At 34.3% G+C, this 15,601-nt stretch overlaps 1 protein-coding gene across 1 annotated transcript in view; it reads left to right on the top strand.

Moving 5' to 3' along the window:
• TBCA (tubulin folding cofactor A) overlaps positions 1-15,601 on the top strand; it is an 87,209-nt gene that overhangs the window by 54,660 nt on the left and 16,948 nt on the right. The window contains exon 2 of the mRNA XM_023214918.1: positions 15,449-15,554. Within this exon, the coding sequence (XP_023070686.1) occupies positions 15,449-15,554 (106 nt within the window). The remainder of the gene's footprint in view (positions 1-15,448; positions 15,555-15,601) is intronic.

Below are 15,601 nucleotides of genomic sequence, written 5' to 3'. Positions count from 1 at the left end.
GAAGTATTTAAGATATGCAGTATCTATTACTACATTGTCTTTAGAGTATTTCCTTATTACCATAGCATATAAAATAAATGAATAATTTAAGTTGCACAGGCCACAGTGACTAAAGGACCTTGCAGTGCCTAGAAAATAACAGTGGACTACTTGTATTTTTTTTAAGGCCATTCTCAATTTTCCAGAAATTATAGTTTGGAAGAACAAGTAGTCCAGTAGGTTAAATCAGATGGTTGGGAATTTCAAAGTTCAGTTTCTCACAGCATTAAAGCTAGCTATTTAGTCTATTTTACCATAATAAAAATGCTACCCATCCCCCACATGATCTGGTCTATTTCAGATGTTTAAATTAGTGGATATTTGTTAATAAATGTTTAGAGATCTATAAGTGACAAGTTTTATGTACTACTTTGTTCATAAACTCAAGTTTCTTCAAGGCCCCAGTTTTTATTATAGGTGATTATTTAGTTAACGTTTTCTAATGAAGCTATCTTACTTTAAAATTACCTTTTTAAAAAAATCGTAATACTCTATAAGATTTGTAGCTTAAGGAGCATTGGACATTTATTACCATTCAGTTAGTATATCTAAGTTTTAAAAAATAAACTTCCAGTAGGAAAAGTTGAATTGGATTAAAAAAAAAAAAAAACCCATTTCAGATGAGTTCATGTCCTTCGTAGGAACATGGATGAAGCTGGAAACTATCATTCTCAGCAAACTATCACAAGGACGGAAAACCAAACACTGCATGTTCTCACTCATAGGTGGGAATTGAACAATGAGAACACCTGGACGCAGGATGGGGAACATCACACACCAGGGCGTGTTGTGGGGTGGGGGAATGGGGGAGGGATAGCATTAGGAGATAGACCTAATGTAAATGACAAGTTAATGGGTGCAGCACACCAACATGGCACATGCATACATACGTAACAAACCTGCATGCTGTGCACATGTACCCTAGAACTTAGTATAATAATAAAAAAAGAAAATTAAAAAAAACCGTTTCATCAGTTATTATAATGTTACTATATAATTTTTCAAACTAAATATTTTTCTTGATAATACACAAGATGGTATAGCTAGTTACTTTCTACTAAAATGTGAATTCAGTTGTAAGCAAATTAGAATTTTTTAAAATTAGAATTAAAGAAATTTAAATTAGAATTTTACAGGACAGTTACAATGTTCCTTGTTTTATTTAATATTATACTAGATATATACTAGTATTAGTTTTGCTATTGTTAATGCTACATTAAGATGTAAACACTAATTTTATTTAAATTGATAATATATTTTATTTTTTATAAATTGGAAATTTTGAATAGAATAGTTTATATTTAATGTTTTATAGAAATATACCTTAGAAATTTAGAGATAGAAATTTATCAGTCACTAAAGTCAGAATTTTGCGTATTACTTTTTCATCATTTTGGATTCCAGGTTGATGGAATCTGGTTCACTAGCTCTTAGTAAGCATGTTGAAAAAGTGTTCTGTGCTCGAATTAGTTTGAGAAGGGTTGAATTAAGCAAAGTAATGCGTTTATTTACTGTAAGATAACTCAAAAGCTGTCATTATGTGAAACCTTTAAGAGGGGAAGAGTATACGGTATTTCCAAAGCTTTATTTGTTCATAAAAACATTTTTACTTTTGTTTACTTTTGCCGTATCTATTGACATTTATTTGAAGAGCATTCCTTTTCCTCTGTAAAAGAAAGCAATTGTTATCACATTTGAAAAATGGCAGTTTGGTTATATTTACATGATCAATTATAGGACAGATTTTCCCCTTATACATAATACAAGTTAGAGTCAGCCTGCTATAATTACAGCTCCTGTGTCTTTCTGTAATCCCAAATGTTACAGTTATTACTTGGGGTTTTTAGGTTGACCAGAGAAAGGAATGTTTGTCACAGATATATGTTTATGTATAATCATGATAGTCTATCCACAGTCAGGATCCTGAAAGATTCTACGAAGTAATTCATCAGAAATAGTTCAGGAAGACTGTAGAACAACAGCTTGCAAAAAGTTGTGATGCTCTTCAAATGCCATAAAAGACATAATTTATATATTTTTTTCTGTTTTTGTGAAATAAAGTTAGAGATTTTTCATGTTTTTACATGCTGAAACAATACTGTTCTCCTGTTTAAGCCTCCAGTTGTGAAAATGCAACATTTTGAAACCATGTTTACTGATAAATTCAGGAAGTCAGGCTGTAAAATAACTATTTTACTCAGAGTAAACAGGTAAAGAATGAGGGGTGAAATATTCGATACAGAATAGACTTTTTTTAAACTACAGACTACAAATAAGGTGACTTAGACAAGAAAGATTTGGAGGGCTTCAGAGTCTTTCCTAGCTGTTAAAATTGTGTCAAGTACAGCTCTTATGTCAAGTACCATTACCAAATTTTATTTAAAACTAATTAAGCAGTTAAGGACTTATAACGTAGTTTTTTAAACTCCAAATTGCAATGTGGTAAAGTACAAATTAAATATACTTTGAAAATGGACCCTTTAACATATACCAAATCACTGTATATGTATACCATCAGATAGGATTATTGTGTGAAAGTTATTTGCAACTCTTGCGTTTTTCTGAATGAAAATTATTAATAATGATTGTTTTGTCATTCTTTTGTACAAAAGGACTTAAAACTTCAATATCAGTGATATGAAAATAAAATCTTCATACATGCTGCTGCTTGAACCATTTTGACTTAATGAACAAAATCTTAGTTCAATACACTGAATAAACACATTACATATCAAAGTGCCTCTGTATAATGCTAATAATCCGAAAGCCATGAGTTCTCCGAAACCAACTAAGAAATCCCAGATTCAGCTCCCAAATTTTCTTATCAGTAATTTCAAGAATAACCTGAGTTGATGGGTCACCAAGAATAATTGCTGTAGGAAATATCATTAAATTTGGCTTATTTTATAATTTGATAAAATTCGGATATCCTGACTAATGCTAACTTTTATTATCTGTGAGAAGCTAAAGTCATTTCCATCCAACATTTTCTTCACCCATTTAAAATAGTATGATAAGCAATATTAGTTTGAAATAACCAAATAGCCCATCATCTGTCTGTTTTAGACAAACAACTATTTATTTCACAGAATATAACAGAATAGAATGATAATGTTGGATATTCCTCTCCTAATACTCTAGTTTGCCAGTGTCCTCTTTCAGATGCTACCTTTAAATCCCTTTTGGATCTAAGTTATATATAACAATTTTGGAAGTAAATTATGAATAATAAAAGTACTGATGCAGTTCATCCAAGGAGTACCACTTACGTACCGTGTTTTAGGTTCTCCGCTTCTTTTAACGCATCTAAGATAGACTTGACTTTTTTATTTTTTAATTTTTTTTGAGTCTCACTCTCTCACCCAGGCTGGAGTGCAGTGGTGTGATCTCAGCTCACTGCAACCTCGGCCTCTGGGGTTCAAGTGATTCTCCTACCTCAGCCTCCCAAGTAGCTGGGATTACAGGGGCCAACCACCACGCCTGGCTAATTTTTATATTTTTATTAGAGACAGGGTTTCACCATGTTGGCCAGGCTGGTCTTGAACTCCTGACCTCAGGTGATCCACCCATCTCGGCCTCCCAAAGTGCTGGGACTACAGGTGTGAGCCACTGCGCCCAGCCGACTTGGCTTTTTGAAAAGTATAATAACTGCATCATACTCCTGACTTAAATTGAGCTTGCAGACAACTTAGCTATTTTCCCCATGATGTTCACAAGGCAGTCCTACTTCATCTAGTACTTGTATAGTCTCACTTAAAAACAAAACAAAACCCCTCACATGCAGAACTTTACCCCATCCATCCGTGTTTCCTTCTGTCTTTCTCAGACTTAGCCAAACCAGTTGCAATGTGAGGTTTCCAGTGAATGGTATCACAAAGGTTGTGAGATGAGAGCGTGATTACTATGTTGACAGCTCAAGTTGGGAAGGGTATCATTTTAGAGAGAGATGATGATGAGCTCAGTTTTCAGCCTGCTTCAGTTGCTAGTGGGGATGTCTAAATAGAGATGTTACAAAGGCAGTTAAAGATATGGGTCTGGACAGAGGATAAAAAGTCAAACGTACAGAGAGATTTGTGATTTTAGGTGATAATTAAAACTGTCAGAGTGTTTTGTATGGAGATGAAGCAGCTGTGGGAGGTGCTATTGCTTTCTCATATAAACTCAAGCAGAAGCTATTCACAGTGTCTTTAGCCCTTTCAGTAGTATGCACTTTTTAATCTCACTGACATCTCAGAACTTTTGAGGGACCTTTTAAGGGACAGTTTAGAGGATTCACGAAATAATGAGTTTTATATTTGTGTTTTTTGAATTTTCATTCTAAGATTTATTCATTTATTAATCCTTGAGAGACATAGTATTGAAAAAAGTGATATTGATGTTATGTTTGACATGCATAATTTTAGCTGTTTATAAAATATCTAACTTATTTTTAAAAATTAATTAAAGCACATATTCTGCTTCAGCAATTAATAAAACTTGAACCATCTCCAGTTTAGTGGATTAATTAATGGGTACTGGGAAACTACAAGGTAACAAATACCATGAAATTAAACATTCATTTCCTTTCATTTAGAATACAAGAAATTGAGAACATATTGCTTCCAGTGGTGGGAACTGAGTGGCTGGGGCCAGGGTGTGTAGGTGGTGGGTTGCCTTTTCACAGTGTATTCTTTTGTGCTATTCAAGTGTTGAACCATGGAATGATTTTACCTTGGGAACAGATCAAAGAAATTTAAATTTTGAAAATTGCTTCATTTACTTTAAACATGAGATTGTAATTTTATGTAGAAAATATTGACACTTGAAGTTAGAAGTCATGATTCCACATCCTGTTTTCATCCTTTCCTGGACAGCTGGCCTTTCACTTCTTTGAATTGCAGGCTCTCATTTGAAAATGAGGCTGATGATAGTTGTCCTGCTTACCACGCAGGATAATTATGAGTTATTTCATTCAGCAAATAGATCTGTGAGGCATACAGTCTTCCAGGTGTGATATGAGACGTATTTCCACTCCTTGGGAGATTTATTTTTAGGTGTGGAAGTAGGCAAAATTTCAACCTATTGTAGATGATACAGATAAATATGCTATGAAGATACATGGACATAGGATCCACAGTGTCAGCTTGGGAGAGTGGAAGGATTGATGTTAGAGTGGTCCTCCTGGAAGACAAGGACATTTATTTGAGTTAAGTTTTGAAGAATGAGTTGGTTGGGAGAGGATGAGGAGAGGAGACATTCCATTCAGAACAAGCAACATCTCCAGCCCCATCTCATTTTATGTGTTTCTGGGTAGCACACTTTTGTTTTATTTTAAGTTTTGTTAGGAGAGGATACTGTAGCAGGTTCTTCCTTAGTTTTGCTGACTGTCGAAATTTTGACTATAATTATCAAAAAGTTTGGAAACAGTGGAAAATCTCACTTAGGACTTTATAATGACCACAAGGATTAGTGGAAAATGACTAAAACTCACTGAAATTGAACTACGCACATTTTACTGTATAGACCATTAACACTATACATCAGCTTCTGATGTCAATCGTAATTCTTCCATACTAAGGAACTAGTGAGAATTCTTAGTTAATGCAGTTGACTTGCATTTTTCCAATTGAGTAGACTTTTTTCTTCCTGCGTCCAAGTAGTAAGTGGATACACTTTTTCTGGTGCCATGTTGTTTCCTTTGAAGCACAGTGAAACTTCTTACTGCCTATGATAGTCTATAGACTTAGTATCTAGCTACTTAATTCCCACTCTCCATTAAGTTGCAGTTTATAGGCCTTGATATTTTACTATTTAACACCTAATATCCTGTAAGTTACAGAAATACTTTGAAAATGTGTTGTAGATAGATGGTAATATTATTTATTCTGGATATTATCCTCTAGTAGCCACCATGATTATTAAAAACAAAGTGGTCTTGGTTTGTTTTTTGTGTTTTTGAGACAGAGTTTCACTCTTGTTGCCCAGGCTGGAGTGCAATGGTGTGATCTTGGCTCACTGCAACCTCCACCTCCCGGGTTCAAGTGATTCTCCTGCCTCAGCCTCCTGAGTAGCTGGGATTACAGGCATGCACCACCACGCCTGGCTCATTTTGTATTTTTTAGTAGAGACAGGGTTTCTCCATGTTGGTCAGGTTGATCTGGAACTCCCAACCTCAGGTGATCCGCGGGCCTCGGCCTCCCAAAGTGCTGGGATTACAGGTGTGAGCCATTGCCCCCGGCCTTTTTTTTTTTTTTTCTTTTGAAACAGTTTCGGTGTTAGGCAGGCTGGTGTGTAACGGCATGATCTCAGCTCACTGCAATCTCCGCCTATTGGATTCAAGCAATTCTCCTGCCCCAGCCTCCTGAGTAACTGGGATTACAGGTGTGCACCACCGTGCCTGGCTAATTCTTTTGTATTTTTAGTAGAGAGGGAGTTTTACCATGTTGGTCAGGGTAGTCTTGAACTCCTGACCTCAGGTGATCCACTCACCTTGGCCTTCCAAAGTGCTGGGATTACAGACGTGAGCCACCATGCCCCACCAAAAGCAAAAACAGGTTTACACTATTTTAGTGTTAAGTGTGGAATATAGACTTTCACACAAAATTTATATGGAACATTTTTTAATATAGTGGAAAACATAAAACTGGGGATTGTATAGGTAATTTAATCTTACTTCATGTTTATTTGTAGATAGGGAAAAAATGAGAGATACTTCAATTTCTAATGATTTGTTTAGAAAGAGTTAGTCCAAAGTTGGAGAGCATTATTTCTGTACTTACAGAACAATCTTCTACTGTTAGTGACTATCATTTTAGATGTTTTAACTTCAGGTAACAGAAAACAAAACTGTATGCAGCTTAGACTATAAGGATATTTATTATCTCCTGCAATAAGAAAACTAGAAGCAGTATACCTTGACGGTTGGTTGATTTAGTAATTCAGTACCATCATCAAAGACTGCAGTTCTCTGACTAGATTGACCTGTCTCTTTAGGCAGAATTTCCTCATGATCCTAAGTTGTCTGACACAAGTGGCAGGTGTCACACAGAGGTGACAATGTCCAGGTGAGAAAATGGATTATATCCCATTTATGAGTGATAACAACCTTCTCAGAACCTCCATCAGATGTCTCTTATGTAGCTTAGGTCAGAATTGGATCATTTGCACATGCCTAAACTATCATTTGGAAAAGGGGGTAAAATCATTGTGATTAGTTTCTTCCTTTGAAGGGCATGACTTCTTGGCTGATCATAAGCAAAACTGGATTCTGTTGTCAAGTAAGAAGTGGAGGAATGGTTGCTGGGTAGGCAACTAACAATACCTGCTGTAATTGAACACATTTAGACTTTTATATTCAAATGTTTGAGAATTACTTAAATTAGTAGCTAAGAATATGGAGTTTAACTGTTCTTTGGCACTTAACAAATGTGAGAACTTGGACAAGGTACTGAAGCTCCATTAATTTTGATTTAGTAGTTACTAAAATGGGAATAATACTAGTACCTGTTTGGTTTGTTTTGAGGACTTAAATGACATATGTGGCATTTAGCATGCCTTGGCACAGTGCTTGGTTCATAGTAAGTGGTCAGTATGTGTTAGCTGCTCTTATCACCATATTAATTTTTATTTATCTCAAGTGAATCAAGCTTTTGCCTAAATTCATTACATTTTATATTTCATGAGATACCAATATCATAACTGTCTGTTCTTAAATTGTAACTGTTGAACTTCACCGAACGGCAAAAAAAGTTTTAGGAGAGCAGATTTGTTGATGCCCATTGGAAATGCTAAAACCTCAGATGTCATTCATCCAACCTAACTTCTTTCATCAGTGTTATTATCAATTTTTAGCTTAATTTCATGAGTAGTATCATTTTTTGATCAGCTTCCTGAAATACAGTGACAGATTTTATTCATTTCTGAAATATTGATGTCTTCATTAACTTCTGTTTTTATTGAAAGACTCTTTTAAAAACATTATGGAGAGGCATAATTAACAAGAGAGTGTAAAATAGAGATAATACTACTTAAGTAGGGTCATAAGTATTAAATGCAATAAAGTACCTACAGGTCTGTTCATATGAGGCCTTCAATTTAAGTTTCTTCTTTTCCATAATCCCTCACACAACACAAATCTTAAATAAACTCTTCGTTTCTTCAGAGAGAGGAGAGTTTGTTATCAGCTGTATCAGTAGAGGAGAACTGTATATAACAGGGAAAAGGAGATTATACTAGAAGTTTCAAACAGGGGGATTTAATACAAGGAATTGATGACACAGATGTTGGTCTCAGTTGATCAGGAGTCATCTTACCCACTTTTTACAGCATGTTTTTTCTTAAACTAAATGTTATTAACTGCTTGTTATGTTCTAGGCACTATGGGAACTATCCTGCCTAAGGAAGACTTTTTATAAATCCAGGTTAAATGGATTCTCTTTTTCACCAATTGCTTCATATTACAACCATAACCATTTGTTGCATGTGTGCTTTTGTGGGTGTGCATGTGTGTTTGTCAGGGGAATGAGGTTCCTGAAGTTGCTAATTGTTTTCATTTTTATAATTGAGAGAAAAACATGACTTCTTTATTATATCATTAATATCTTCTACCTTATTACTCATTGTCTCTGTTTGTAAGAATCTGTTCCATCCTTCTTAAATAAAGATGTTTCTTTAAGAGCTCACACTAAGATCCTCATTTAGACTGATTGTTTTCCAGGCCTATAGCACAGTGTTAACCTTGGGATATATTTTTCCTTTGTTAGGGATTGTGTTGACAACGACTTCCTGGTTTCATGACTTCTTTTCTGGATTTTCATCTTCAATTTGTTGGAGTACGTTAAGTAAATTTCTCAGAAAGGTGACATAGTAGATCGACTTTGTGCATTCTTATGTAACTAAAAATAGATCCCTTGGCCTATAACTTCTTTCATCAGTTATTTACATAGCTTATTGCCCCTTTCGAATCTTAACTCATGTGTCCTCTTCTCAAAGAGACAATCCTATTTTAAATTGCAAACCCCCTGTGTTACCAGTCCTCCTTCATGACTTTTTCTCCATAGCACTTTTCACAATCTAACATGTTATATATTTTGCTTATTTAATTTTCTTTATTTCCCGACTAAAAAGTGCCATAGGGCAGGGATTTTTGTAGTTCATTGCTGTATCCTTGGTACATAAAATCATACCTGGCACATAGTAGCCCTTCAATAAATAATTGTTCAGTCAGTTAATGGATTTTCTTCTCCACCTTTTATTATAGTTATAAATCCAGGATATAAATCATTTTCTCTCAAAACTTTCAAGGGATTGCACCATCTTCTTCTGATATCTAGTGTTATTAATAAGAAGTATAAGTCAATCTGATCCTTTTACAGATGACCTGTTCTCTTTTTGAAAGCTTTAATTTTTATGGAGTTCTGGAAATTATTTTTTTGTTTGTTTGTTTGAGATGGAGGCTCACTCTGTTGCCCAGGCTGGAATGCAGTGGCACGATCTTGGTTCACTGCAACCTCTACCTCCCGGGTTCAGGTGATTCTTCTGGCTCAGCCTCCCAAGTAGCTGGGGTTATAGGCACCTGCCACCACATCGACTAATTTTTGTATTTTTAGTAGAGATGGGTTTCACCATGTTGGGCAGGCTGATCTCGAACTCCTGACCTCGAGTGATCCTCCCACCTTCACCTCCCAGTGAGCCACTGGAAATTCTTAATGTACATAGTTTTGTTTTGTTTTTTTTTTAATGGATTCTGTGTGCTTCTAAAATGAAGCCCTTTCAGTTAAGTTTGCTTTTCTTTTCCAGCTTTGGGAACTTTTATTCTTAAAAAAAAAAAAAAAAAAAATCTTTACATGCTTTGTTTCTGTTCTGTGTATAACTCCTGTGAGTTATATAATGAACCTATCAGATTTATCTTATTTTCCCGTGGTGTTTCATTTCTCTCTTTTTAATTTTACTTTGCTGTGGTGTAACCTTTAATATGCTTATTAATGTTTAAATAGTTAAATCTGGCATATTTTCTTCGACTAAAATAAAAAATTAAATAGTAGGCTAAAATAGGACTAGATTGATTTAATATTTGCATTTTGTCATTCACTAATAACTAATGGCAAAGTTTGACTTATTACATTATTAGAAAAAGTAATTGTTAAGAAAAAGTCACCGGTTGACTGGAAAAGGAGTTAATTTCACATATGTACTACGTATTTAAAATATTTTTTTAGGAAGAAAATATTTCATGTCTATAAAATTTACAGGTAGGGATGTTCATCACAGTATTGTTTATAATATGGGAATGGCTTAAATATCCAATAGGATAATACTTCAGTATGCTGTCATCTCAGTACTATGAAATACTTCACAATCACCAACAGCTATATTTTCAAAGAACATTTAATGACATTGGAAGTGATTATTATCCAAATTACTGTTATTTATTAGTATTATTATGTATTTTTTGAGACAATCGTGCTCTGTTATTCAGGCTGGAATGCAGTGACACAATTATAGCTTACTGCATCCTTGACTCCCTAAGCTCCAGGGATCCTCCCACCTCAGACTCCTGAGTAGCTGGAACTACAGAGGCATGCCACCATGCTTGGCTAATTTAAAAAATTTTTTTGTAGAGACAAAATCTTGCCATGTTGCCCAGGTTGGTGTCAGACTCCTGGCCTCAAGTGGTCCTTCTGCCTCACCTCCCAAAGTGTTGGGATTACAGGTGTAAGCCACTGTACTTGACCCAAATTATTTTTTTTGTATATCTAAATATAAATTTTCACACACACATGTTGAGAGAAAAAGACTGCTGGACAATACTCAAAATGTTAGTACCAGGTCCATAATCTTTTACTTTGAAAACCCTTTGGCCCATATGTGTTTGTGAATTCCAGATTTTTCAAATTTTATAAAAGTAATATATATTTCCATAATAGCATCAAGAGAAGTGCTCTACAATCATACACATTAATATTTCGGTAGTGCAACAGGACTATTCCCTTTAAATGGTACACATAAATTCTATAAATCATTTTACTTCATTTGAGGTTATACTTTGCTGCTAAATGATTTTGTGTCAAACAATAAACAATGTTCTTTTTTTAAAACCTCTTTGGGTTTCAAAATTATGTGTATTTTGAATCTGTAGTGATTATGAGTGATTTTTAAATATTGTTTTTATAATTTTTTATAATTATGTACATAAGTACATTACAGAAAAATATCTTAGTACAAATTTTAAAATATATACTTCAATTTTCGTATTAAATCTTAGCCTTTTCTACAAACGTGAGAAGAGCCAAATGCACCAGAAGATACTAATTCCTTGATTCAACAAATATTTATCCAGTAAATGCTAGAGAGAAAGCTAATACTATTTTAATAAGCATAAAGATGCTCAACCTTATTAGCGGAATATTTCAAACCATAATAGAAGTACTATTTCACACTCTTCTGATTGTCAGAAATTTAATAATTCTGACAATTCCAGTTCACCAGGATGCCAAGAAGTAGGAAATTTCATGCACTACAGGTTGAATATCAACTGATAAAACTGCTTTGGAAAGCAATTTGATGATATTTAGTGAAGTAGAAGTTGTATATATACTCTATAAAACCTCTAAAAAATCTTACTTGTCATCAGTACATTGATTTGTACTATTTAAGAGTGGAACCTTTACTATTTCTCATACCACATCTTTCCCTAGCCTTTATTCCCTATAATTTTACATGCCCGCATTAATACTGGGTTCTCACAACTGAGCGATTTTTTTTTTTTTTTTTTTTTCTTTTTCAGGGCAACACATGCTATTCAATAACTTGTTTCCTGGACCTTTTCACAAAATACTACTTTTTAAGCAAAAACGTAACTTATATACTTTTTGGTATTCTAATAACCATGCAAATACGCAGCACCTTTAGTTATCCCATGTGATAGGTAGTTAAGTAACTCTTCAGTGTTGCTGGAGCCATTGTTGCTGTTTTCCATAGACAAGCACAATGAAGTAGGATGACTTGGATTAACAATCAGAATTATCTGTGAGCTGAGCATTCTTCTATTGTATACTTCTTCAAAAGTTACCATGTTGTTTTTATTGCTCAATTTTTGTGAATCACTCTTTTTCTGCTTCAGAATTGTTTTATAAATATATATTTCTATCTTTAAATTGAAAATGTTAAAAGACAATAGTGAGATTTCTAGACTCAACTTTTTATTCATTCAACCAACATCGAGTGCCTACTATGTAGGAAGATCAATTATACAATATGAGTATAACCTAATCCTCTCTTCAAGAAACTTAAGACCTAGCAAGGCTTCAGTGTAGTGTGTTAATGCTAATATAATTAAGTAGATGTTGGATAGAATTAAGTGGAAGTCTTTCAAGTCAGGGGTCAGCAACCCTTTTTCGTAAAGGACCAGATACTGTATTTTAGGTTTTGTGGGCCATATGGTTCTTCTATCACAATACTCTTCTCTGCTCTTATTGCATGAAAACAGCCATACATGATACATAAATGAATGAGTGTATCTGTGTTCCAATAAAACTTTATTTATGGATATTAAATTTGAATTCTGTATTTTTATATGACAAATCTTTTAAAAAAAATTTTAGCTATTCAAAAATGTAAAAACTGTTCCTAGCTTTTAGACTATACAAAAACCGATGACAGACCAGATTTGGCTCCCTGGCCATAGTTTGCCTACCCCTGTTTAAGTCTTTGAATTATAAGATGGCATGGAATGGGCTTCTCTTTAATAGCCTATCCAATTCCAGCTACTTTCATTACTAGGGGAATTTAGTCACATACCAGGTTTAGAAGTATTGAAAGTCTCATTGCTAATCCAGTAGTTTCTGAATATCCTTGATATTCTGAATAATAATCATGATTATATAATTATAATGATAATAAAACAACAATAGTAATAATGTTGCATTGATAATATGCACACAGGTCCCAAACTCAAAGGTGTGGAAGACCAAGTGTAATGCCTGACTGTTAAGGAAACAAGGAGTTATATGAATTGGGGCAAAGGAATAGCACGTAACCCATCTATAGGAGACAACAGCCACCACTTAGCTCCAGCTAGTAGTGGGAATTCAGCCCCCATGTTTCCTGATGAAAACATCCAAGAGAAGCCAGAAATTCAGATGTATGTGTCAAATCTCGCAGCTTTTTAATGTGGCAACATATTTTTTTTAAACAAATACTTTTCTTTTTAACATTGTGAGTCAAATAAAATCATGTTTAGGTTTCATTTAAGCAGGCTGGCAATTTGCCATCTCTGTGCTAACAAATTTCCTTTACTATTCAAAGGGAACTTTTTGAGAAATATCTTTTGTGATATGCATTAATGATTTTATTTTAAAATTTTGTATCTCACAGGATATTTTAATATTGAAAATTATTGTTAAAATAATTTTAAATTATAAATCAAATCAGATTTCTGTATCTGGCATTCACATGTTTCAGCTGTCATGCTTGACTGTATCAGTACTTGCAGCTTTCCCCTGAAGCTGACTTTGTGGTCACAGCTTTTTTTTCCTTTTTGCCAACAGCTTTATTGAGATATAATTCACATACCATACAATTAACCCATTTTAAGTCTACAGTTTATTGGCTTTTAGTATATTCACAGAGTTGTGCAACTATCACCACAATCATTTTAGAACATGTTTCTTACCCCCAAAAGAAACCTTAAACTGTTAAGCTATCACCTTTCCAGTTCCCCTGTTGTCCCCAGTCCTAAACAACCACTAATCTACTTTACATTTCTATAGATTTGTGTGTTCTGGATATGTCCTATAATAAAATCATACAGTATATAGCCTTTTATGTCAGGCTTCTTTTTTACTTAGCGTGTTTTCAGGGTTCACCCATGTTGTGGCTTCAATCAGTACTTTTTTATTTTATTGTGCAATATTCCATTTTAGGGATATACCACATTTTCCATTGGTTATTGGACTTCCACATTTTGCCTATCATGCATAATGTTGCTGTAAACATTCACAGACATGTTTTCTGCGGACATGTATTTTCATTTTTCTAGGGTATATACCTAGAAATGGAATTGTCAGGACATATGGTTACTCTGTTTAACTTTTTGAGTAATAGTCAAACTTTTCTAAAGCTACTATACCAGTTTTGATTGCCATCAGCAATGTTTGATGGTTCCAATTTCTCTACATCCTTGCCATCTTGCCAACAGCCAGATGGAGAAAGCTATTTTTAATGCATATGGGCTATGAAAGCTTTTCTTCTGCTCTTTAGATACTGTGTATATATGAATGTTAATATTTTCTTAGACTATACTTTTATATTAAAACTTGAAACAACCAGAATTGGGGAAGATTGGGCTATTATGGTTAATTTAATTTGGATCATCTCTGGGATAATCAGTAGAACTTTGTATTGCAGTATTTCTTATTGTTGAAACTTTTCCTGATGTACTTTTTTAAAAATACTTTTTCTTACTTTAGGAAGTAAATACTAGTTTGTTTCCACCACTTGTCTGTGAGAGAACTGCATCTAAATTATCTATCTCAGCTCCTTGCACAAGGAAAGTCTGGCATAAAATTAAAGGCACAATAAATACTTGTTAAACGATTTTGTTGTTAAAAAATAATCCAGTCTTTCTGTGTTTTGGATTTGACATGCAATCTACTGAATTTTCCCCTGCCAGTAAACTGAGCTTTTACCATTGTGCTGTTTCAGATACATGTATAAAGGTTTGGAAGACATATTTAAAAAAAAAAAAAAAAAGACAATTGTATTAGTATTATTGGTATATACTAATTATGAGTATTGCTTTCACACTGTAATTATACTGAAGTTGGTTTTTAATTTAAAAATTAAGAATTTCATGCTTTGGGCCGGGCACGGTGACTCACGCCTGTAATCCCAGCACTTTGGGAGGCCGACGCTGGTGGATCAAGGTCAGGAGATAGAGACCATCCTGGCTAACACAGTGAAACCCCGTCTCTACTAAAAATACAAAATATATTAACTAGGTGTGGTGGTGGGCACCTGTAGTCTCAGCTATTAACTAGGTGTGGTGGTGGGCACCTGTAGTCTCAGCTACTCGGGAGCCTGAGGCAAGAGAATGGTGTGAACCTGGGAGGTGGAGCTTGCAGTGAGCCCAGATCTCGCCACTGTACTCCAGCCTGGGTGACAGAGCAAGACTCTGTCTCAAAGGAAAAAAAAAAAAAAAAGAATTTCATGCTTTGATAGATTGTACTTATGTTAGGCAGGTATACGATTTAAGAGCATGAGGATCATACTTACATCTCTGACTAAACTATTTTTCTTCTGTTCTTTCCTCCCTCCATCTAAGATATCTACTTTGGCATTCTAAATATAGTATGTTTTATATTTACACAGTTTCTTTCTTATGGTCTAGAGAGAAAGCTAATTTTCTGAAATATTTTTGGCTTTTCTATAGGTTGGTCAAAGAAAAAGTGATGTATGAAAAAGAGGCAAAACAACAGGAAGAAAAGATTGAAAAAATGAGAGCTGAAGATGGTGAAAATTATGACATTAAAAAGCAGGTAAAATTATATCATAACAATAGCTAAAATTTACAGAATGCCATATT

This window comes from Piliocolobus tephrosceles, chromosome 4 (genome assembly GCF_002776525.5).
Source record: "Piliocolobus tephrosceles isolate RC106 chromosome 4, ASM277652v3, whole genome shotgun sequence".
NCBI lineage: Eukaryota > Metazoa > Chordata > Mammalia > Primates > Cercopithecidae > Piliocolobus > Piliocolobus tephrosceles.
This window is presented reverse-complemented; position numbering and strand designations above follow the sequence as displayed.